The following is a 26,135-nucleotide window of genomic DNA, read 5'->3' on the forward strand; positions in this document are numbered from 1 at the left end:
ATTGTAGCCTGTACACACATGCAAAAGACAATTTAATCTAAAGTCATATCATGCTGTTAAATAAAGGTTAAAGAAAATGAAAAATATGCACATGCATAACAGTAGGTGTCTTATTTTTAGATTTTTATGCAATCATGAAATACTTTTGTTTACACTGTGATAAATCTCCTGGCATTGTCATTCAACTAAATCACACAAGAATGAAACAAAGACTGCATTTCCTGTATCCAATTTTCAGCTGAATTGCATAGATATGTTCAGTGAATACTGCAGCCATCAGTGTAGGGGAATTGATGACATTCTTTGTATTTCCTTCTTTCTATGTCACTATATGTGTAGTGCAAAAAATACCAAGTTAAAAATAATATAGCAAAAATATACAGCATTTAAATACTTGAGTTTGTTGTACATAACAGTATATGTGAACATATGTTCACCTATATTCCAGAAGGAGAAACAACCTTGCATTCTTTTTTTTCTGAAAGGAAGCTAGTTTACAAAGCAGGAAGACAACAGAAGTCATTGTAGTAGTACTGAGATGAGACACCCATAATGAGCAAGCGGAGCAAATTCTGTCAACTGTACACATCTAAGGAACCAGGAAACCAAATCCTGAGATCAAAAATCAATGGACAGAATTGGCTCAACTGAACCAAATTAACTACACAAGCCGCTAAGTCCCTGTCCATAAACTTGATAAACTGTTGAAGTCTTGACAAACAGAAAAAGAATTACTGAAAACTCTTCTCTTTTCCACAGTAACTTCCTGTCAGCTAATTTTAAAAAGTCCAAGTCACAGTTACTTAATAGTGGAATTTCTGTTAGTATTGATATCTTCTTACCACCTTCATACATACACCAATACCTTGTAGTATTGCTTTCATTGGGAATTGATGCCAAATGTACTACTACTACTGTAAGATTCGGTTCATTGTTAAGTCCCATAGTAGACCTTAGTGAACCAGAGTCTGTTGACTCTCCAACCAGTTTTCCTATTTCTCTATTCATGTTTGAAAAATCAGAATCTTCTATAGCAACCGTGGCCTGTTCTGTTATCGCACATAAAGCAAAGAGACACCCACATAGAGACACACAAGCCATTTATGAGAAATTTCTTAAGTGCTCATGTTGGGCTGAAAAGCTTTCAATAGTCACTGCACTTTGCAGTGATTCTTCTACTTTTTTTTTTTTTTAAAGGGAGAATAAACTCTTACATTTCTTCATGCCTTTAGGGCACATTAAAAAGCTATACAGAAATTAGAAAACAGGAACTCACTATAATTATCCTCCTTCACACTTTGTGATGGACAGTGGTCAGCACTGTCAGTGATGGTCAGCTGTCAAATGCTACCAAACATGAGTGTTCCACAGTTTGTTAAACAACTCCTTTTATATTTATGCTTCTATTTGTGTATCATAAAGCTCTACTGAGACCATTGCTTTCAAAGGTTTTAAATGGGACTCAAAAGTATTGTAAAAGCATTGCATTTAAAAGTTGAAAATTGGACACTTTGTGACGAAAAACAGCTTGATTAAAAACTAACTCAAAATTGTCAGTCATCAGCTTTACCATCTCCTTCACACATTCCCACGCGCTCCATGCATTGCTTTTACAAAATCCCTGGGGAAGCAATGATTACAGTTTACAGACAGCAGTTCAAAATGCTTATGATTAGACTACATCAAACCTTATGGTGCTTTTGAAATACAAGCTCAGGCCTGTCAGCTGATGGAGTTCAAGCTCAAATTACCACTGGAGGCTTGTTAGGCAGCTTCCCTGCTAATACCAGTAGCAGAGGTTTGGGAGCCCACACTTTGGCTTTCTTGAACAGTATACAGTAGTTGCTGGGATGTTAACATTTTCAAATTGTGGTAAATGTCTGGTTTGCTGTAATGTTAACGCAGCACTGTGAATAATTGGCATTCTGTGGTACAAACTGTACTGTCTACAAAAAACCATGTGTAATAGATTTATGTCAATATATAAAATAAAATATATTCACAATCTAATGAATGCAAAACAGTGGGTCACAATCAAAGGTATAAAAGATATTTCCTATGTGACAGTCCCAAGAAACGAATTTTAATGTTAAATTTTTTTATTGAATAATAATTCAAGCGTTTTTTTCCCCCCACAGAATTATGTTTAGTGCTCCTATGCAAATACTTAAATTGCCAAGTACCCTGTGAAAAATCATTAACTAAGAAATATAATCAGTCCAAGACAGTGGAGTGGGAGTCTGTCTGACCACAAGATTAAAGGCTCTCTGGAGAGGGAGCTGAGTGATATCAAGGACCATCACAGAGGCAACTTGTCCAGCCAGCCCGTTGGTGGGAAAATGAGAGGAAGTGGGTTGGAGCTAGACATTTTTGAATTTGTCACCAAATTGACCATTAATATATCTGAATGGCCCACCCTAAATTCTGTCTGTGGCAAATGTGGGCTAACAACACACAATACTGAATCAGGAATAATTGCCTGAACAACAATGGTTGTTTTATACAGGATGAGCTATTTTCATTCGAACCATAAAATGAGAAAAGTGAAAAGAAAGATTTGTGGGGTTTTTTCTTTGTTGCTTCATGTCACTTCTATACAAGTTAAATAATTTTTTAGCAGCTAAAAATAAATTATATCTCACTTTGTTCCTTTGTAAGGTTGTAATGTACAATACTGCTCTACAGCAGTATACCTAACTTTAAAAAATATGCCCACAATTTATTCAGAAGCAAACAGCCTCAAGAGACAATGTTTAAAACTCAAAAAACAGTTGTTTCCATTTATTATTATGGTTTAACAGGCAGACCAGTGAGGTCAGTGCAGCTTCTCTGACTTCCATAAATGAAGCTCAGAGAAAGGCCCAGAGTGCACAAACCCTTCTCTGGTGGGTTGAAAGAACTGTTAAAAGGGCAGAATCCATTAGACCGGCAAATCCATGTTCTAGACTGACTGAGGGAGTCGCTTGATCCGTAACTTGAAATTTTGCGCTCACTGCTAAACACACTAGTGAAGATGTAGCATGGGAAGATAATGGATAGCAGACAGATAAAGTGGAGCACTGGTATGTTGAAACTAATTACTACTAAGCCAGTTAAGCCTGCCTGATACTTTAAAGGTAATTGGATATACATTCATGTTACGTAAATTTACTTTTATTCTTTCTTTATTAATTAGGTAGAAAGGTATGTATAAAATAAAACTTGGTAATGAGTAATTACTTTGTACAGCAGCCACAGAAGGTGTGCAAAGGTGTTCCCAATTTTATCTCCTTTAGAAACCAAGAAGAACCTGGCACATAAATTCTTGGATTTAAATACAAAACGTGTCTTTTTAAAGATGTGAAAGTGAAAAAAATATCCCCGATATTTGACACCGATAAATGAATGAATAAATAAATTCTCCTACATGTGGCACATTTATCCCCGGCAAGTTATCATTTTAGATATTACTGTATCATTTTCTTTTTGTAATATTAATACTTTAAATTATTCTGTACATATTTTCTAAATAGTCTCTGAACACTAGCTCTTGAATTTCTTACCTGAAAGGCCACTGATGACAGACAGGAGGAGGAATGGTTTCCATGGTGACCCCATACTTGTTGAAGAGGTCCCTTCTGCAAGAATGTTAGCAGGTCTGCTTCTTCATTAAAGCTGCGCCTACAAACATTAGGAAACAAATCAGTTGGTGGGAGGATGTACCTCTGTTTATCACATACAACCAGAAGAACCCTGTAGAACACAACAGCTGTCAATCAAAAATCCCTGTGAAAATCTCACTGAATAGAGCGTGCATTTATTTTCTTATCACATGATCACAGGGATGTTTCACACCACACAATCTGGACACATGACAAGATTGCTCCCACTCCATAATTTCATGCAAAATTTATACAGTGGGCAAGACTACTATCCCATCCTGGGCTCTTCACACCCTCTCTAATTGCATGCAGTCTATCACGGCTATTAAATTCCCATTATACCACAGAACTGCTGTACATCTTGTACTGAGGAAAATCCAACATGCATCATGTAATCAGATAGTGACTGACACCAACTTGGCTACTGAAGTGACAAATGCATGCTGCAGTTACACAGTGTGAATAGTTTGTGAATAGCAACAAAATCCTTGAAATTTCACGATAAAGAATGTTTTGCAGCTACAATATATAAAGGACTCTTTGAAAGCACTACGTTCGCCTTTTGCTTAACTTTTTTGCTTAACGCTTAAAAGGAGCGTGTTTTATAAGTCTGTAATTATTTTCAGCTGTATTTAGAGAAAAGAGGCTTTTTTGTTAACTAAACAAACCTTATAAACCAATTCTTATACACAAAATTCAACGACCAGCTAAACCTATTTTAATCTTCAAACTAAAATACACAATAATATGTGAATAGTAATAATTGGGTCATCTGCAGGTGATTTAACACTAGATTCTCCACAAACAGGTGACGCAACACAGCAGAGAGCTGACCATCATCCAGCGCTTTGCCCCAGCTGCGTTGTGAACAGCTCCCTGCACCAACTTTTCATGGCACTATGATATCATCACATCTAGCCAGGATTATGACTTACAGGCATTGAGTCATAATTCCACAGATGGTAGCTTCGCACCATTGGCTTCTCATCCAAGCACATCCACTTAACGTCTGAACCAGCGGTTCCTCTCGTACTGAGCGTTTTACTACTCCAAAACACATCATCAGTAGAGTAAATCTGACCTACCTTAAGACGGTAAAAGCCCAAGCTCACCTTTCTCTTTTCAGTGGGTGAATATTCAAAAAATGGATTGATAATGCAGAGCAACTGGGGCTTTACTGCATTATCTGATGTGACACAATAATCGTTTAATCTCAGTTATCTTGTTTTTATAATTGTTGGAAGCCAAAGTGGTAATGTAGACTTGTTCAAACTTAATGATTGCTTTGCTTGATCTATTAAAAGATCATTCCCAGTGCATTTTTTAACAAATATAAACATAAAAAATAAAATAATAAAAATAAAAAAATAAAATAAAAATAAAAATACTGGAGTATGTTTCATTCCTGCACAAATGTCCTTTTTTCCATTCAGTACCATCAGTTATAAGTTAAGCATAAAACATGATCACAATAGCAAACACTAATAAAATATCCACTGCACCTCAACTTACGGATGAGTCTACAGTGCTAACAGGATATATATTGCATAATATACAGTTTTTGTGGGCCTGTGCTTTGAAAAGAATAAGGTTTGCTGACCTTGTTATTCATGCTCATTGTCAATAATCTCTATATTAAAAAGTGGTATTTCTCCAGTTATCTGACAGGAGTGCATTCATTTAAAATCTCTTTTTTTTATTTTGCTCTCTTCCACTTTTATCTCAGTGACAGTGTCTCTTATCTTTATTTAAGTCTGTGTCATTTAGATCATTAACACAGCTGCACAGACAGCTCTGAGGGTTGAGGGAAGCATGTCCAGATCCAGTAGGAGTTATGTCACATTCATTATTTATCCGTCCTTGTCTTTGCTTCACCTCATTCACTCCCCTGCAATGCACAATGCAGCAGCAGTACTGCTGGGTTAAATAATTAGTAACACAGAAATTAGGCTGTTATTTAGAGAGAGAAAGAGAGAAAAACATAAGGAAATGAAAGAGAAAGAAGAAAGCAAGGTAAACAGATTATTCTTACTTGTAATATATGCAGTTTTTTTTTGTCCTCAGCTTGTTCACTGCAAGCAATCAGCTATTTTCCCTATAAATAAGGCACCTGTAAAGTTTTCTTCTTTACAGGTGAAAAACAATGTCAAACTCAGACTCAAAATGAGGAATATGTTTTTATGTTCCTATTTCTTAGCCATTTCTTATTCCTTTCCATGCTTGGTAATATAAAAAAATAATAAATTAAAAAACTGATTGTATGCTGTCTAGACAGTTGTCTGCACAGGCTGTTGAAAATTTCTCTTCTTTTTGGAAAAAAAGTGTTCACCCTCCTTCACCTCTCTCTGACCTTTTGTGCGTCTCACATGAATACAAGGGAGTAAAAATAGATCATACAAAAGCAGCGTAAGAGAACATGAGCAGAAGGATTCTGCATACATTAAAACACAGAAAATCACCTAAGACAGCCAAGCAGTTTCTCTTCTTTCTTGAACACATGGGTCAGCTCATTGACACACAAACTCCTGGACACGCGTTGGACTGAACTACTCCCACATTACTCCCCAGGTGATAAGTGAAACCAGAAGTGTCTTTCTTTTTTGTGGATATTAGAGGAAAAAAAGATGATACTCTGTATCAGGTTGCCTTAGTAGCAGTCTTAAGTAAACTTCATATCCCACACCATTTCATACTGTTTACACTTACATTTGCAGGTAGTGTAATAAGACTATTTAAAATATAGCGCAGTAATTCTACTAGAAAAAGGTGCAGTGCCTTTGAATACTATTCATGCTATAGCTTGTCTGGTATGTGAGCCCAGAAACTGCTTCAGTTGTAGTGAGAGTCACTGAGGAGTAAAATTCACATCAGTCCACTGCACACTTAAGCTGATGAGAGACACTGGGTTGCTTTTCCTCAAACCTGTGTACTTTCAATAGGACAGCTTCTGCTGTCTGGGAATGGCTGGGACGTGTCTCTGGTCATTTTATCTTATGTTTTCAGTTGCAGTAGAAAACTGTTTACATTTTTTTTTTAATTGCTTGTGTGAGTTGTTGTTCATTTGTCCTTAATAGAATTTAGTAGAGAAGAGCTAGCACGTCATCATGGCCTATTTTAAAAGATTTCTTAAAGCGCTGATGTCTTATGATGCAAACATAATATTGCTGTAGCGGGGTATTTGGTATGTTGTACCAGAGAAACTAAAGCGTATGAGTATATGAGAAGGACATTTTTATAAATGTCACAGTTTTAAATTCCAGCAGAGCGCATTTATCTAGGCTTAGACTCTGATTAGGCAGCTGTCTGATAGCACAATGAGTTTGAAGTGTAATCCTTCAATAAGTGGAATATAAGCTAAAATGTTTCTTGGTTCTGCTGTAAGTCAGATATAAATGGCTTATTCATATTTGCAGGACGAAATAAAGATCATCACTTTAGTTTAGGCATCAAAATATACTAATGAATGAATAGGGTTCTTTAAAGAAATCTAAAGTATTTAGCATCACCTGTGACCTGTGATTAACAGGAAGTGGAATGTCAATACATATATTTTTTTTTTTTTGTCAGGTATTTGTCATTTTAAGAGATCACGGGTCCTTTTTGTATGTATCAAGTAAAGTGTGTTGGTAATTAGACAACCTAAGGTTTAACCAACTCAACTGCTCTGTGTTTCACGGAATTCTGCCAGACATGCCATTCGTTGAATCAGCTTTCATTTTCCAGTTAACCGTAAATTTCACATGGGAGAAAAACAATTTTAGATAGCCTTTGATTCACAAGCCAATACAATGGATATTGTACAAACAGAAACTGGGCCCAAAAAAAGTAAATAATTCACAAGCATAAAATTAATGTACGCTTAATTTGACATTTTACTCAAAGATTTTATTTAGCCACTCTTATCATATGCTGAAGAATTCTAAGAGTTTGTATTTTACTAAAAGACAATTTTTTTTTTTTTTCTACATAACAAAGTGATCTACAAAAAGAGTGAATATTCAGTACTCCACAGTAGCCTGTGTGGAGCAGGGAAATTATTTTACTGCTATTGTTAAATAATCATCATTATTACCATTGCATTAATAATATAATCTGGAGTTTATATTGCATTCAGGGGTTGAACAGTGTGTGTCTTTCAGAAAGGCTAAAAGTCACAGGCTGACAGGAAACAGGCTTGCAGAGAGTTTGCAGAAGCAGGAAGTTATTTTGAGCAGCAGGCTAAGACGAGGCTTTAACAATGTAACAGATAGCTTTAAGATGGCCTTAAGATGTTTATGATGATGTTAATTTTGTATTTCAGATGCAGTTATAACTATTTTATACACAATGCATATCTGTGCTTATTAAAGAGTTGGAGCTCGGTCAATTAATTGGGGGTTGGAAGCTTTGTTCGGCGCGATGTCCGGACAATCTATTGTGCAAGTGACTTGGAGCTATAGAAGGTTAAAACTGCGTACATGCTTACAAAACACTTATATCAGGTCATTTTATATTAAGGTTTTAAGTAGAGGTTCTTGGTTAAAACATTTATTTAGTAGAAGACATACATATAGTCTCAGTGAGCCTCTGGTCTGGTGAAAGGTCAGAAGTGCAACAGGTGAATTGAGAAAGAGCATTTGAGGACGAGACACAGATAGTTAGTAGGTGAAGAGGTGACACAAAGAGCATGTGAGGTCAACACACACACACACATGAGTTAGATTTATTTAGAGGAGAGATTAGTCATGTCTCGGCAAGAAAGAGGAACAATTCACTTTAAGACAAGAACGGAAAGTACCAGCCATGAAAATAGAAGATGATCTTCTGGGTTAAAAGTCATTGTGGTGTTGATCTGATCTATGTATAAAATGTATCTGTGACGCATGAAGGGGCGTCAGTAAATCAAACCCTGATGCTATAAAATATCTGTTTATGCTTTGAGGAAGTCGAAGATTAATTCCTGTCTGTGTACAGATTATTCTTCCCACACGTGTGTATTCATTAAAATCATTGTTTGACCAAGACCTTCTGGACCAAGGGTGGTTTGTACTCTCCCTCCTCAATTTTGAACCTTAACACCTGCAACTTTTCATTTATATACATTAGGGGGCTGTGGAGCTGAATCCTGCAACACTTCTGTCCAGCCGATCACAGCTTAGCTAGAGGAGCATTAATGAGGTGGTGCAGAGGTTACAACAATGTCCACTGACAGTCCTCATTGTGATGCTTCTACTTTGTGTTTTCACAAGACGAATTCCATTAAATATGCGCAGACATTGTTTGTCAGGCTGAGTCTGAACAACACCAGTCGCAAACATTGCCTGAAAACATTCCCCAGGTAGCTATATTCTCATTAACTGCTTATTGCAGGATATTGTGGAATTTTACACAATGAAGGACAAGCACATAATTTAGATGCTTCCGACAGCCTTCTAAAAATGGAATGAATTATGATGATTCAATTACAATGTAGCGTGACACTTATGTATTTTGACGGGACCTGTTGTTGTTGTATGCTTGTAGTTTTTTTGTCACCAGAAATATTAAGCCCCCCCTGAAATTCATCAATTTGTTATGGATTATTCAACAACTTGGACATGTTTATATTTTTGCTTGAAAACAATGATGTCTTGGATGTAACCTTTGTATTTTTTAACAAAGGTATCAGCACAACAAATATTGAGTCATTCAGGAAAATGAAAGCCATGATGGCAAATGTGCTACCACAGATATCCAGATTGTGGTTGTAATGATCATTTTCACGCTCCCTTGCCTCATCACCTTGTCACCTGTTTCAATTAGCATACATTTTGTGGATCAGGAAAGGTAAGTCTACCAAATGCTGAGACCAGAAATGTAATCAGTGCCACAATAGTATATTACAGCATTTGTCACTGATAGGAACACATTCAAATACACACACACACACACACACACACACACACACACGCACACGCACACACAAAATGTTTATTTGCTGAAATTTAACAGATGTATGCAATCAGATACATTCTCCAGCCCTGCAAAAAGCAGTGTGTAACTTGTCATCTTACTCTCAGAGTCTGTCAACACGCTGAGTAAATAAAGTAATAAAACAACTGGGCAACATGGTGTTGGATCTTTTGTACATGTACAAAACTAATTGTAGCTGTAGTATACACAAAGTAGTTCCAGTAGCATCTGCATCAGTAGAATATACCAACAGCAGAAGCACAAATACTCAGGACACTGGCAGCCACAAACATCTGCCTGCTCCTCTGCAAACATCTGAGTATAATCATGCTAAAAATATGTTTAAGAGGTGATGAGTGAAGCCACTTCACAAGTCTATGATGCTCATCTCTGCTGCACTTGCTCACTCATTTGTGGATACTGTCATATAAACACTTGGTGTCTATATATTATATACAGCACTATGCAAAAGTCTTGAGCCACCCTTTATTATTTTATAGTTTTCAAGGAAAATGGGAAATAAGTGCAAAGATTTAATGAATAAAATCATAAATGGAAATGTATATAAAGGCTTTTTTGCACAATTCTAACAGGCTTCAAAGTCAGTATTTGGCATGACCCCCTTTATTCTTCAATAAAACTCAAGAACAAGAACACAATCGTTCTTGCTTTCTTAAAAGATATCCCAAAGCTCCTTTTGCCTTTTGTTCAGCTCTTTATCAAGATGATCCTGCAATGTTTCAATAATGTTGAGGTCTGGGCTCTGGGGAGGCCAATCCATGACTGAGAGTGTTCATTGTGTGTGTGTGTGTGTGTGTGTGTGTGTGTGTGTGTGACATGACAGAACCTCCACTCTTTTACCTTTTACTCCTTTTCTTCTTCACTCAACTGCTTTTCTGACCTCATTTCTATATGTTGAAGATATTATTAATTAAATTTTTGATTCAAATTTAGTTCATAATTCAGTTTTTCATAAGACAGGGAACCCTTCCAGTGAGACCATGTCTGATGAGGCTTCAGTGAACGGAAGGAAGATCAACTTTAGGGTCACATGTATCTCTCAGGCAGGTCCTTTGTCAGGTCTCAGTTAAGCTATTTTCCTCAGTTTAAAGGACAAGACCTCCAGATCCTATTCATCTGCTATTGATCTTTCTTTAAAGACACTTTTTCTGTTGTCCTTTACTTGTCCAGTTTCCTCAGACTTTTTAAGGACATACTGCACAACATGCCAAGATGCGCCAAGTTTTCAGCTAATAGCTAATTGGGAATCAAAGAGCTGCTAGGTACAAAAATACTTGTGTATGTTTTCTGTAATCTGTAGCAAAAATACTATTTTACACCCATCCCATTTTTTCTTAGATTCAACTAAAGAAATGGGAACCAATAATGTGTTTTTGAATAATGTTGCTAGTAGCAAGGTAAAAGTAAACTATATGATTTACAATTGGTTGCTTGCAATATTGGCTGTTTTGTGTAGAGACAACAGTGGTTCATGCCTTGAGTTAGGTGCCTTTCACTGTAATTCTTGAATGATTCATAGGTCAGTGCTAAGTAGCTTAACATTATTTTGAATGTAGTCAAGTGTAAGGACTGGACTGCAAGTGATCAAAAAGTAGTCAGTGTCCAAAGAAAGACTTTGAAAGACCTTCAGAAAGCCTGTAGAACTATTTTTTAAAAATTAAGACCACTTTATAAAGTTTTTACAACTTTATAAATATGAGCAAGACTTTTGCTCATATTTAGTGGACTGAACTGATCATACTCATATTCATTTGCTCCTGTAATTATCAAAGAATGATAATGCTGAACCTTATTGTAACATTACATGTACACATTGTACCAGAACCACAAATGTTTTTATACAACAATATATGTATGTATGTATATATATATATATATATATATATATATATATATATATATATATATATATATATATATATATATGTATATATATATATATATATATATATATATATATATATATATGTATATATATATATATATATATATATATGCTAAACTATTTTCTTTTTTTTACTAATTGGATTAGACTGAAATGAATGTGGGAATGAGGAGTGGGAAATGTATGAAAGGTAAGATTAGGTCATTATTTATTTAATTTACCATAACCATGGTTCTGATATAGTTTGATTGATAATTTTTTCCAGCATAAAAACCTTCCTCTTCTGTTTACGATTACTATTTTTATTGCTAAAATTGAGTTTTTGATGCTTTTTTGTTATTCCTTTACTCTATTCTCCATATTTGTATTATTTTTATTGTTATTATTGTCAAATTATTATTATTATTATTATTATTATTATTATTATTATTATTATTATTATTATTATTATTGTTGTTGTTGTTGTTGTGATTAAATATTATTATCATACTGGACTAAGTGAATTTCCAAAGCTACTCCAAACCCCAACCTTACATCATCATCTTTTTCATGCTTCCTTTTTTGACCGACCCCATCACCTTTTTATATCTGTGGGATGTAGACTGGGATTGCAGCAATGACACTGTGGGATGCTCGGAGCAGCTAGGGGGCCAATGGAGGCTCCAGCTGAACATTTCTGGTTTTAGTTTTAAAAATCCTTAAAACACGACCAAGATCACATGTCTGTCAGCATCCAAAAACGGGCTCCCTCCACAGGTTCTACCAGCAGATTCATAGAGATTAAACCCTCTGGATCAGCTTTGTCAGAGTTCTGGGTTTGCGACTGAGTAGTTCTGTTTCAAACTTTGTAATTATATTATTTGATTCTTTGATTTATTGTTGTTCAGTTTTGGTTTTCTTTAGTTCTTAGTGATTGTAGTTCTTCCTCCCTTAGTATTTATCTTAGCCTGTGTTTATTCTCGGTTCCCATGTCTACGCTGTACTTTCCCGTGTCCCACGCTCCACATCTAGTCACTCTTGTCTCCACGTTCCCTCTGTCTCTCCAGTCTGTCTCAGTGTCAAGTCCACGTCCTTGTGAATGCCTCATGCTTCCTGTTTTATTTTGACAGTCTGTGTCCTATGTCAGCGTATTCTGCTTTGTTTCCTTATCTCATTATGTCAGATTAGCCCCAGCTGTGCTTCCCTCCTGTTTCCCATCCCCTCGTTACTCCCTGGTGTATTAAGCCCTGTGTTTTCCTCTATCTGTTGTCATGTCGTACCACTCCCATGTGCTGTCTGTGTGTCCTGCCTAACCCCAGTATTTCCTAGTTCTGGGTTCACTAATTCTGTGGTTTGAGTTTAATGTATCTAGTTTTCTGTACAAGTACTGGGGTTCTCCAGCAATAAAGCTGCCATCTTTAGTTTACCCTTCTGTGTTCCGAGCCCTGCTTTTGGGTCCTCCTCCTGCCTGCCACACAGCAGATAGTGACAAGCTTCTTCCTATAAGAGGTCTGGAAGCAACTCCGAAAACAGACTAAAACAAACTTAATTATATACAGCTGAATGACTCAGTTGTATTTTATTCACCCATTTATTAATCTGTTGTCCATATGCATCCTGGTTCCTCTTCTGATACTACACTACAGGACTTAAAGTATATAATATGTACAGAAAAATTTGGAGTTAGATATGCTTCAGCTAAATCATCTCTTTTACATGTTCATATTCATGCATTTGCTGTGGTAAAATAAATCTAGATAAGTATAACAGAAAACACAGCTTAGTGATATATTTGTATTTCCGCCAAGACAAACTACTAAGCTCTTTAAAATGTCTCGTTACACACTCTAGAGGTTTTAATCCGAAAGCAGAGGGTGAGGTTAAAACATGATAATACTGGGATTAATCTTGCCACCGTTTCACTCCTTTGACCAAGACAAGCCATTTGTAAACGTTAAAGCCGAGGCAAACTCTTAAAAACAACTAATAAGCTGGACCATTTACAAGAGAGGATAATGATGAATGTTAGAGAAGCAAACTTTTGATTAGACTTAAATTTTTGGTCCCTGAATTGGAATGTTTGGAATATATACTAAATACATTGCAGATGAATCCCCTCAACTAATATCACTGAATGTGCCCTTGAGCAACCCACTTTGCCTGCATTTGTGTCTATGGACCTACACATAATGTGCAGTCGAACAAAACTGCATTACATTAGAAAGTAAGCAGCATTAAGAAAATGTGTCCTGAAAACAAACCCCTCTACTAGATTGAAGTGTAAAAAAAACCCCATTAAAAAACAAACAAATGGTTCTTTTTTGCTTTGAGGCAGACAGTGTTTTATTTGTCCTGTTGTCGAGCCCCTTAGTTGGTAAGTTCCTGGTCCTGCCACTCGTTTCAATGAGATGTGTGCTTAGAAATAACATGGAACCTCAGGGTGAGGTAAGCAGTATGCATAACACTATTAAGGGTGAAGCAGGTGGCAAATGCAACAAAAGGAATCAATCTGCGAGCCATGTCAGTGTTCAGGTTGTTTTAGAACACCTCCTGCCAACTGCGCGTTTACATATTCTGCTCTGTTGCGTTTTTTAGTGTTTTACCACTGTTGTCTACATTGTGGCTATTACATGCCCTTTTGTACCTCTTCTCTTCGCCCACCCCACTTGCTTCTCATCTCTTCCCTCTTATTCTTAGGTGCAAGTAGGCAGACTCTATATTTCAGTGCATATTGAGACAAAGCTGGTAGCACTCCCTCCCTGTTTTTGTTACTTTTGACCAGCTTTCTCTCTTGGTGTGGTTGATCTTTGTTATGGTCTACATTTAAACGTCTTTTCCTGATAAATTTAATCTTGGCTCTGTATTTTTTCTGTATTCTATCAGTATACTGCAGTCACAGAGTCTTGCTGAGTTTCTCCTTTCCTGAGGCTGTTGCTCTAACAGGGGCAAGCAGACTCCTTGACTGCACCCACAATAGAAATAAAGCCATCCCGTTCTACTTGCGCCTGACTGTGAACCAATGTATCAATTAAACATCTCACAGTCTCCATGTCAACTACATTCATTATTATTTCATTATAACCGGAGCACCCCGACATCGACAGCTATTAAAGCATATATTACTCACAACTCCACCGGGACCATAAACTCATACAGAAGTCTTAATCTAATGCAAAACACTACTATAGAACATGCACCAAATTATAACAGCAACATTTTTCAAGATTTTTTTTTTTCAGCTGCCTCATGTAGTACACGAAGCAGTGTAATAAGTGACTCATTTAACATTTAACAGTGCATCTACATGTGCCAATTCTAACCTTTTTGTGAGTGTGAATAAAAAAAAAAGAAAAAAGAATAGCTTGGTGAAACAAAACACAACCTGTTCCACTAATGAAGAGAGAAAAAAACATGTAAAACTCATTAAACTTGATAATTATATACAGCAAATTAAAGCAAAAACTATTAAGTTAAAGAATTGTGCAAATTTACAATGGGGATCTAGTGTTTGCTAGATAAAGTAAGCTTAAGGCTTTCTATGTTTGATCCCATATTGTTGACAGTATGTGAATGTTTACCAGTGAATCCTAAATGTGTCAGTATGAACCAGTTAGGGTACAAAATCTATTGATCATTAACAGTATTTATGGCATACAAAATACTAGGCAGGTGCCTAATATTTTGCAAGTGCCTCATATCCTGCAATAACCCATCTGATCACTCAGAGCATGGACACAGGACCCAAGCAGACATCCTGTGGTGTCTTCAGAGGGCATGCTGCTTAACTTTGGGTGCTTGTGGTTTGCTTGATGGAGACTCAGTTAGAAGGATTGGGTTCTTTTTGATGCTGCTTAAGTGCTCATGTTAAGTTTTTTTGTGGTTTTGGTTTTAGTTCTTTTTTTACTGGGTAAGTATTTTGTTTTCAATTCTGGGAATCAGATTTTTTTTCCTGCATTTTTGAAATGGATACTAGGTCACCTTGTCCACTTGACATCCTTCTCTTTTACAGCAGAGACTGTCATGCTTGAGCTCATCTCACTGTTGCTAACTTTAGCAGATTTTTTTTTTTTTTAAATTTTACAGTATCCTACTGCTTAGCAAAGATATCAGCCAATGACATTCCACTGATGGTACAGGAACCATGCCCCCTCCGCGCCAACAAACATGCAATCCCCACGCCTTGGGTAAGTGAGCAGTGAAGCCTCAGTGATAATTTTGAAAGTAAATAGAGCCAAACACAGCAAAGACATTTTTAACTCATATTTTTGGTGATTTTGTTGTACAAGAGTCACAGTCACCCGTGTAAAGTTTTGATTTATCTCCTGTTTTCACTATTAAAGCTCTGAAGCCCAACAAATTGTATTAAGAAGAAGATCTATGGTTTGTCAAAAGAATAGTACACTTCACCAGTCTGTGATTTTAATGTTGTGAGTGACTGTGGAATACATTGCTAAAAATGTATCTGCACGAACTACAATAGTAAGCAACTTAAGATGAAGACTATCAAGACCACAGTCACATGATAGACACTCCACTATCATTCTTTTCCTGCATTATGATACAAATACAAATTATAATGCTGATACCATAACATCTATTATCAGCCAATCCTGACCAATATCATCAACAAGTAAATCTGATCACCGTCTTGTTCACAAATGAACAGACAGTTAGACATCTACAGACAAATCCTGGAGCTGCTATAGTCATAACATTACTCCTGACACATGAACAGCATCCACAATGCCTTCACTGGGACATGGGGACAATCCCTGAATCATAGAACTACATTAAAATAAGACTCATTTTGATACACTATGCAAAAATACCATCATCCGAGCCCCCATTGTCATTGTCATTCATTATTTCATTCTCACTGGTTTGGCTCCAGAAAGGCTGAAATAATGAATGAATGAATGAATGATAATGAATCCAGAAAGGTCACTTCATGACATCAGGTTTCAAGTCTTGATGTGCACCATGACAGCATCAGAAAAAACAAAAACTGAATTAGACACTGAATTTGTTAATATACAGTTAGGTGTGTAAGTATTTGAAGAATAAGACTACTTTCTACTTTTGCCTCTGTACACCACTACAGTAGATTTTAAATCAAACAATCCAGATATAACTACATTTTAGATTTTCAGCTTTAAAGGTTCCAATGGAATAAAATTCCATTGCATTGTGAGGTTTTTATGACATTCAAGCCTTAAACTAAAGTAGGTAACTAATGTTAGCTGACATTAAAAGGTGTTCAGTCTCCTCATTGCTTAGGTCTTCCTATATTAGTGCTAAGCAGAGTATAATAGCGTGTGGTAAAAACACATGTTAGATGTGATGCTGATAGTAGCAAAAAGCACTATGATTTTTAAATTGAGGCTGTAATTGAAGTAACTGAAGGCCCTGCCCCAAATAAATAAACAAACAAAAGGAAACCTGGATGAAAAAGGAAACCTGTGCAACCTCTGTAGGGTCCAGGTGCTGTATCACATCATAACACTGGTAGTGACGCTGACCCGAGCCAATTGCTCAAATCCTTTAATTTTAAAAAAAAATCAGTGTATCAAAGAAGGGTTAAGTGACAGCAAATAAATAAGTAAAATTTTATTTATATATCACCTTTCAAGATAAAAATCACAAAGTGCTTCACAGAAGCTAAAACATAAAAATAAATCAACCAAAAGCAAGTTTAAAAAGATGAGTTTTTAGCTATACTGAAAATACTCAAAATTTAGACTTCAAATTAGAATTCAATTTAAATTAACACTTTCATGTTTTTCCATCAGTCTAAGAACTGAAAGTGTAGTGAATACTTCAAACAACCATGTCCACACAGGAATAGGAATTAGCTACCAATCATTGCTGATAGCGTCAGTGTTCTTAGGTCTGATGGAAATCAAATGCTGAGGGAGAACAATGAATTTTGAAAATGTTAATGTCCAGTTTATAACCAATAGTAGTATGGGGTATGTGTTTCTCTCATTTCATGTCATTCTAAGTGCTTGAGTGCTGCTAAACTCAGCTGGGTTTCTGTTTCATTCATTTGCATCTGTTTGTGTCTCTCCTCCGCTCTTTCCTTCTCTCTTTAATACAGCCAAATTCACAATAAACCTGTTATCATATAAATATTCCTTTTCTGATCCTGTGAACACAATGAAATATGGACTTTACCACAGTCCATTAACCATAGGAAACACTGCTAACACACAAGCCACTTGCCAAGCTGCTACTCTGTACAGCTGAAATCTGGATTTTGACACACTGACAAAATCTTTATCCACATGTTTAAAACAACGACCGTGTTGAGAAATTTGCTACATTTAAAAGCAAAACAATCAGTCACATTTAGAATAAACACTTATTTTTTTTATTCAGGCCTGTGTAATCTACTCGTGCGCTGCACTGTTCCTTTTGGCTGGTCCTTGCTGTTCTTCCTTAAATGAACTGTTAGAAATGCAAACCAGTACCAGTCATGTTTCAGAAAAATTAACATTATCATTATTTGTTGCAATATTAAAAATATATGTGAAACTTCAATTGTGCATTCTGGGGACGGACGAGACTAACATGAATATGTTTTAAAGTGGTAGAATATGTGGCTTTTAACCAAAGGGTTGCATTATCTGTTTATGAGTTACACCTATTTATTTTCCACTGACCGACATTTTTAGAGGTTTAAAAGTGATTAGACAAAGATAGTTTGAAATATAACACACTAAACGCATAAAATAATTCCATATTTTATTTTATATAATATTAAATAAATATCATTATATTAAAAAAAGCATTTTAATCCTTGCAGTCAATGACTGCTTGAAGTTTAGATCCCATGGAGATCACCAAATGCTGCTTTTTCCCCAAAGACGCTCTGCTAGGCCACGTCACTGCAGCCAGCAGCAGTTGCAGCTTGTTTGTGGGTCTTTCTGCCTTCAGTTTTGTCTTCAGTAACTGAAATTATAATTACTCTTTGCAAAACCCTTGGGCTGCTTTTGCAGTAAGTTTATTTATTTATGGTAACCTGATCAGATTTGCAGGATTGCAGTACTTTTAAATGTTTTTTTGACAGTTTTCACCTTGCTATAAAAAGGACTCTTTAGATTGTAGAACTTGTCAGTGAGTGTTCTTGACTTGTGAAATTGTCGTGCAGGGGTTTTTCTTAACTAACTTTAGTTGTCTTTTGTGGTCTTTCAGTCTTTTTGATATTCCTGAATTCTCCAGTATATGGTTGTGGCGTGGGTGTGGTCTCTGGCCAGCTGCAGAGGAGGGGTGACGCAGTGAGCTCCTGGGGTGAACAGGTGTCCTGGGATCTGACAGTGATTGTGTCTCTTTATATGTTGGCAGTGACAGCTGGAGGGGGGAAGCGGACGTGACAGCAGAGAGAGAGAGCGGGAGTGTCTGTGTCCCAGTAAAAACCACAGTATTAAATAAAAGTTCTGCTGTCATCATATTCGCTCCAGCGTATGTTTCTTGGGTCCAACGTTACAATGGTAAATCGGGTTCTAATATAGCGCTTTTCAGCTCTACCTGAGTACACACAATGCTTATACAACGTGCCTCATTCACCCAGTTATATAAACACTTTTTATTCTATGCTTTGTAGGAGTTACCTAACTTTGGGTTAGTATCTTGTATAAACATGGGATGCAGACTGGAACAGCCAGGGATCGAACCAACAACCTTCCAATTAAGAGATGACCTGCTTTGCCTCCATCACTGCATCAACATTTCTATGTACGTTATACTGCGAGTTCCAGGGAGCAGCTACCAATAAGTATAAATGTGGCACTAACATCCAGAGGTTTCATTAGTTTACCTTCTTCATTGAATTCAAACACCTGTCCATTTACGTTTGAGCCTCTGCCAATGGGGGACTAGAAAAACAGCTGTAATTTCTGGACAGTAAACCTTGTTTATTAATCTTAAATCTTCAACTTAAAAAAAATCACTACTGTTTGCTGTAGATTCCACTATATACAGGGCAAAATTAGAAGGAAAAAAAATCTCTCACTACAAATTCTAATCGAGTGACACATTGTAGGGTTTATCTTACAATATAAAGCGCCTTGAGGCAACTGTTGTTGTGATCTGGCACTGTATAAATAAAACTGAATTGAAATTGAATTAATGGAAGTAGGTTTTTTTTGCTTTTTTTGTTTTAAAGAAAGGCATATTTTTTCCACTCTAATCAGTCTCAGCTTCAACTCAATCTCACGTTGATGGAGAAAGGTGTAAATTTAACAAAAACAACATGAATGTTCCTAATCAGTGTGCTGTTGTTTTTGATTAGAACTACAGACAATGTGTATGGAACAATAGTGCTCATGAACATTCCCAAAGATCAGAGATGACATCCTCGCATTACCAAGCTTTCTCCACTGAGTAATAATGTATATTTCTAGCCATAATTTACTTTTTTTAAAAATTCTATTTTCATTTCGTGGTCTTGAGGAAATCCAAGCAGAAATCTATGCAAATGAAATGATTTCAATGATAGTTCACAATCTTCTTGCAAAAGCACTTGTTATTTCACTTAATTCAGAAGAATGACCAGGTGTCTCCCCCCCCCCACTTTTTTTTTTTTCCAACATCATAATGTAACTGCAGTTAAGATGTGGTAATTTGCCCTGTTAACATACTGGCACAATTACATAAATCAAAAGTTGGTATTTACGAATATTTTTGCTAATCCGTTTTATATTTATGGTATGCCCTAAAGTCGCAATAAGCTGCTACCTCTTCTGGTACCACGGGTTTATGTGAAATCATGATTAATGCAGCTAAAGTTATTTTGGTAGTCTTGAAATCATGACTACCAAAATACGAAAATATTATTTCTACCCACTTTCTTCTCATGCACAATTACAAAGAATAGCTAGATTTAACTAAAATGAATTTATGTCTAAGAATCATGGCAGTTGAGCCACCTCTCCAGCTCTAGGTCTACCTTTTAGGTTACATGTAAATGTTATTTTAAAACAAAAAACACATTTCTAAAAGTAAAATTGAAGCATTTAAATGTCACTCTGCATTTGTTCTGTACACATTTTTTAATCAATTCAATTTTATTTATATAGCACCAAATCACAACGCCTCATCACGCCTCAAAGCACTTACTTTATTTTATTTAAATGTCAGCTTTCAAAGCCACCAATAATGATAATAACAATAACAACAACTAATAATAATTATCATCCAGCCTAATTCAACATAAAAATGCAAAGTATGCTTGAAGGCTCACCACTTAAAATGTTTTATTTTAAATGAGCAAAGAGGGGAAAAAATAAAATTTTAATCAAAACAGTTTTTATAATTTTGTATAATTAAAGAAAAATATCTTAATTTGTTCTTAAAACAAATTTAATTTTTCAGACCTACACTTACACATATGCATGTGTGTACACACACACACACACACACACACACACACACACACACACACATTACATATAAAACTCTTCACTGTTATTTCTTTATATTTTGCTTCTAAAAAAACACATGTGCATAATGCATTATTATGCATAGTGAAATGGAAGTATTCAACTATAGGTAAATCTTCAAGCTTTGCTAATTTGTAAAGTTTTATGTTCTAATATACTCAACTGACGTTTTAAAATCCTACTGTAAAAACAAAGTAGATGTTTCCATTACTGCCGAGTGACATCAAGGTAAGAGGTACTTCACGTTAAATTGACTTCAACAGATTCGAGTTCATTTTATCTTGGCCTTTGGCACTGAAGTGTCTGTTGTTAATAAAAAAAAGCAACAGCTTTCTGTCACTTGATCTGAAATCTGAGTGACTACTTTACATAACAGACGTATAACTTCTTAAAAATGGAAAACTGCACTCCTATGAACACTCTCCTATTACCCTAACAGATTTTTGAAAAAGGCATAGAATTAATAGATTGTGATAAAGCACGCCAAGTCATTCTGTTTCATCCTGACTTCACTAGGTCTTCCCACACACACAATTATCTCTTCTGTACATTTTGTTCATCCTTTCTACCACCTAGCATTGCTTTCTAAAAAGTCTCTGGCTGCCACTATTCACCCCTCAATGGTTTTAATTGTCCCGATGACCTCAATCAAAAGACAATTACCAAAGGGAAGAGGAGCACAGGCAATTATTGTCTCCACCATGAGATAGTGCACACCTGAATGGAGCTACCTCCTTTCACAGTGTTAAAATTACATGTGCTGCCTGGCTGTTGTGATGAAAAAGGGAGAATTAAGTGTGTGCCTGAAATACTTATATGTCCTTAGAGAAGACTGAATCTGAGAACATACTGACACTTTTAAGCCAAATGAGCAACGTGGCACACATATATGAAGATATGTAAAAGACCCCGAGAGATCCAGAGGCAAGAACAATACATGTAAACATTAAAATTCTGTACAAGGTTCACACAGAAACTCTGAGTTTTACTTCATGAACATATATAAGGACACATGCATGTTAACAACCATTTAAATATTGTCATATTCATGACATCTCCTCTTTAAAGCAGGCACCATTTCTAAATACATTTGTGTTCAGACTTTAAAACAAGCAGATTGTTTCCAATTCAACAGCTAAAAGTGGAAAGTTTTTATCATTTTGTGCTTGGCAGACTTTTTTATGAATTTTCCATCTGTAATACTGCAAAACAAGAGTAGAGTGATAATGGTAAGGACACCAGAATACCTTTAATGTTGTGAATGATGTGTTAACCTCCAGCAATAGCCTGAATGCCAACACCTGAGTCTAATCAAGCAAACTCTAATCTGGCTGACTGGATCAAAATAGCACCTGGTGATTTCTTTTTGCTGTTCTGCATAGGCCTGAACTACCTCATTTAGTTCATTACAAAGAATAGTTATGTGGGTTTTCTGCCAGTGTATTACAAGCCCAGTGGGAGACCAGTCTTAAGTGAACATCCCTCAATCAAAGCGCCAGGGTTTTAGGCAAAACCTGACCATTAAAGTTGCTAATGTACCATATTAGCCTTCTGGTCCTGTTAGCCATTTTGACTCATAAATAAACAAATTGAGAAAAAAAAAAATACAAAGTAAAAGACAAAGTAAACAAAGAGCTGTCTTCAAGATATGTTTTTACTTATGTAGCAACAACTAAAACATATTAAGTTATGTCCACCAACTAATGTAGGCTAGATTATTCCTTGCTATATAAAAAAGGTCATCTTCATCCTGGTGAAAACCTTTATTCCCCCCATCAAAATGAAAGCTGAGTCATAAATATGTTAATTTCCTTCAAATAAGACTGTTGCTTCAGAAAGAACTGTTATAGTGGCAGGGTAAACCCTTCATCGTTAAACTGTAAGACTTGACAAATTTGTCATGTTAATGATTTTCAACTCAATTTTCCAAAAAGATATACTCTCTGTGCATACTAGGCCATTTGAAATGTATTCCCCTGTCTCCCACTTCTCTGAGTGGTGCACATTTCTCAAGGGATCTTTGAACATGTCATATTTATAAGGTTCAGTAAGATAAAGAGAGCCTGTTTTCCTGTTTATCTTTTTGCTTTCATGCTAGTAACTTATACTGATAAAAGTCTTGCTTTAGTTCACACTGTGTTTTTAGCAGCGAGGTGAACAACAAAATACAAAAACATTCAAGTTTTCTTTGTGAATTCAGTCAGTGTGGTGCCTTCTCAGGCCTTCTATTAAGAAAGTAAAGCAATTGAAAAATAAATGTAAAGATTTTTTTTTTGGCTGAGGTTAGTGTGAATGATTATATTTAAAAAAAAAAAATCAATAGTGTCTAACCTTGTAAAGGATGTATTTCATGAGTAAATGGCTCTAACAGCATTTTGATCTCCAGTTTTTTAAAAAGCATTCCCAAAAGGAGTTTTAAATCCAAATCAAACTGCAAAGTCAACACATTTTAGAATAAACAGCATAGACACCCATTAACGGATCTTCACAAAATTTCCTGATGAATGTAAAATGAGTGGTCAACTATATATTAGTTGAAAAAGTTACTATTTTAATGTAAAATGCACCAACTCTAATGAATGTTGGAAATCTAGTGTCTTATCTATGTATTCCAGCTCTACCATCCATCTAGATGACAGTATAACAAAGGTCATATTGAAATAGTGTCAAGGACTCATTTTAGCCCTGAATATTTTAATTAGCGCTGTGCCATATCATATCATCTGCAATCCTACTGGTATAGTTCTTTAAATTTAAGTGTAATATTACAATATCAATAATATAGTGCTACCATGTGTTTATGTTCCCTAGCACACATGATAATCAGTCAGGTCTAGGCACATCTGACAGTGAGAGCCACATGGTAGCCTCTCATTATGATTTAGTAAAAATGGAGCTACTTCAACAACCTCCTGCAAAGCACATTACTAAAAAAAATGCAAGAATATTGTCCTTCATTTTATTTGCACTAATAAATGCTGCTGCCTGGAAGCTGCAATTACTGATAACATGTTGGCAAATTTCCTTGAAATAGCATGATATCATTTTGAGGTTATGTCACTCACCCCAAACTATAATTACTGCTTTCATTTGTTTAGAGTTGCTGATTCGAGACAATCAAGGAGACAGCTGAACTCTAAAAACTTTTAAAACGTCTTGAACAAAAAATATGTCCAATAAATTTTCAAGTTCATGTGTATTTGTATCAAATGAATAACTAGAAATATTTGATCAAAGTGTGGAAAGTAGTAAAGAAAAAGCTCACTGGTTCTGTTTCATTACAAGTGTCCACCAGCAGATTTGGGGGGGAGCATAGAGGTCACACCTCTCCTGGATGTGAAATGGGTTGTGGGGCATATCATTCCATGCTCAATAAAATGCTAAGCACTGCAGATCTGCAGATTATACACTGCTTGGTATAAATTATATTTTACAGTTGTTTAACTGCTCTAATTAAAATACTTTCTCTCACCATAAATTAAACACATTTCTAGCGCAATACCAACGTATACCAAAGGGCATAATCTCTTAAAGCATCTGGTTATATTTACTTTTTCATCAGAAAATATATGTAAATGAATCCGTTCTTCTAACCTTAAAACACCGATAAAAATACAGCTTTGCATGCACTGGCTGGCTGGCACTAAACAATCCAGCACCCAGAAATATTCCTCTCGAATATCCCTCTTTTGTTCTGCTTTTTGGACAGAAACAACTTGTTTTAACAGCTTTGTTAAAAATAGGTTGTGTGTGGATATATATGTGTGTGTGTGTGTAAATAGTGAGGGAAACATTACCACATTTACATTTGTTTACCCTCTGCACACGGTTTTGCAGTATCATACAGTTGGGCAAGACTGCTTCATAAACACACAAATACACAAACAAATGCACACATACACACCAGTTTTGAGGACCTGAAACTTTGTACTTTAAATTTTCCCTGGCAGAACCACAGTTTCCATGTGTCACACAATTATGCTTTAAATGAGCTCTACTGAAAATTGAGAGTTAATGAGTATGTGATCTGGCACAGAAGGAGACTGTCTCAAAACTAATTGTTGGATCTCTAGAGCTCAGGTCTGCACAATTAACGCATCCACTTGTATTGCTAAGAACAAAGTAACAGGGTACATTTGAATAAAACCAACTAAACTAATGTGTTAATGATGTTTTATTCTATAAATTAGTAGCTCTTAATAGATGTATGAGAAGAAATATACAAAGCAAAGGCATTTTGTTGTAAATTCTTTGTTGGTACACAGATGATTAAATGAGGTGCTCTGAAACAGAAGTGGTGTAAATGGATTTATCTGCTAAAAGACAAAAAGAAAAATAAAGGAGATGCTAAGATGAGCTTTTATTTTAAAAAATCTTGCTTTGATGGTACAATCTCTGCAATTTAGCCAAAATGCATTTAATCAAGATTAAAATTCATGTTTGGGATTATGTTGATTTCTGACTGAATGCAGACAATTAAGCAGAGATGCAAAGTGAATGGTGGGCAGGAAAGAGGAATCCAAATATTAGATCTGTAATGTGAAGTAAAGGTCGCTTCCAACATAGCAATAATGTGACCTGATTTTCCTCGCTCAAATCAAGGGGCACAAGTTGCTATGGTAACTATAGTGTGGTCCACAGAATGGAAGCTGGTAGTAAAGATGCTTTTAAAAGAAATCTGCATTAACAGTCTGATTAGGAATAACTATTTTTTAATGTGTGGTCAATTTCGAAGATTCGTGACTTAAAAATTAAAAACAACAGCTACTGACACATAGCCACGTATTTCTTCATCATTCATTCCCAGTGCAGTTCTCAGTGCAGTCCTATGGTAATATTTATGGCAATGATATATACACCTAATTAAGCCTCAATTTATTTGAATCTGATCTCAACAGTCCAGATCCTAAAGTGATAAAGTGCTTTCATTTTTACTATGGAGAACACAGTGATGCTATATACTAGTTCATATAAGCAACTAAATTTCTATTTCTAATTTTTTTAAAGCGGGATCACTAATCGCAATGAACAAATTACAGATAATAGTTCATGCAAATTTGATTATGTTGCACCAGTGAAACTGTGGTTCAAAAATAGATTTGTATTGTAGGAAAACCCGAGGCTGATGTTGTAAGATGACCATGAACAATAATCAACATGATTAAAGCATTTCAGCCTTTGTCTTGGCTACTTTGAAAACACAAGGCTTTTCACAAGTATATGGAACAGTCAGTAAAT

General features: G+C 35.8%; 1 protein-coding gene across 3 annotated transcripts in view; it reads right to left on the reverse strand.

Moving 5' to 3' along the window:
- The window catches only part of cntn5 (contactin 5), a 111,762-nt gene that overhangs the window by 74,496 nt on the left and 11,131 nt on the right, over positions 1-26,135 (reverse strand). For all 3 annotated transcript variants that reach the window (XM_086262181.1, XM_086262180.1, XM_086262179.1), the window contains exon 2: positions 3,543-3,660. In XM_086262181.1, coding sequence (XP_086118307.1) covers positions 3,543-3,597 — 55 coding nt within the window. In that variant the 5' untranslated portion in view covers positions 3,598-3,660. The remainder of the gene's footprint in view (positions 1-3,542; positions 3,661-26,135) is intronic.

Source organism: Aulonocara sp. 'chitande type north' Nkhata Bay, linkage group LG14 (assembly GCF_057382095.1).
Source record: "Aulonocara sp. 'chitande type north' Nkhata Bay isolate Kocher_YH1m ecotype deep benthic linkage group LG14, A_spYH_male_GT1.1, whole genome shotgun sequence".
Lineage (NCBI taxonomy): Eukaryota > Metazoa > Chordata > Actinopteri > Cichliformes > Cichlidae > Aulonocara > Aulonocara sp. 'chitande type north' Nkhata Bay.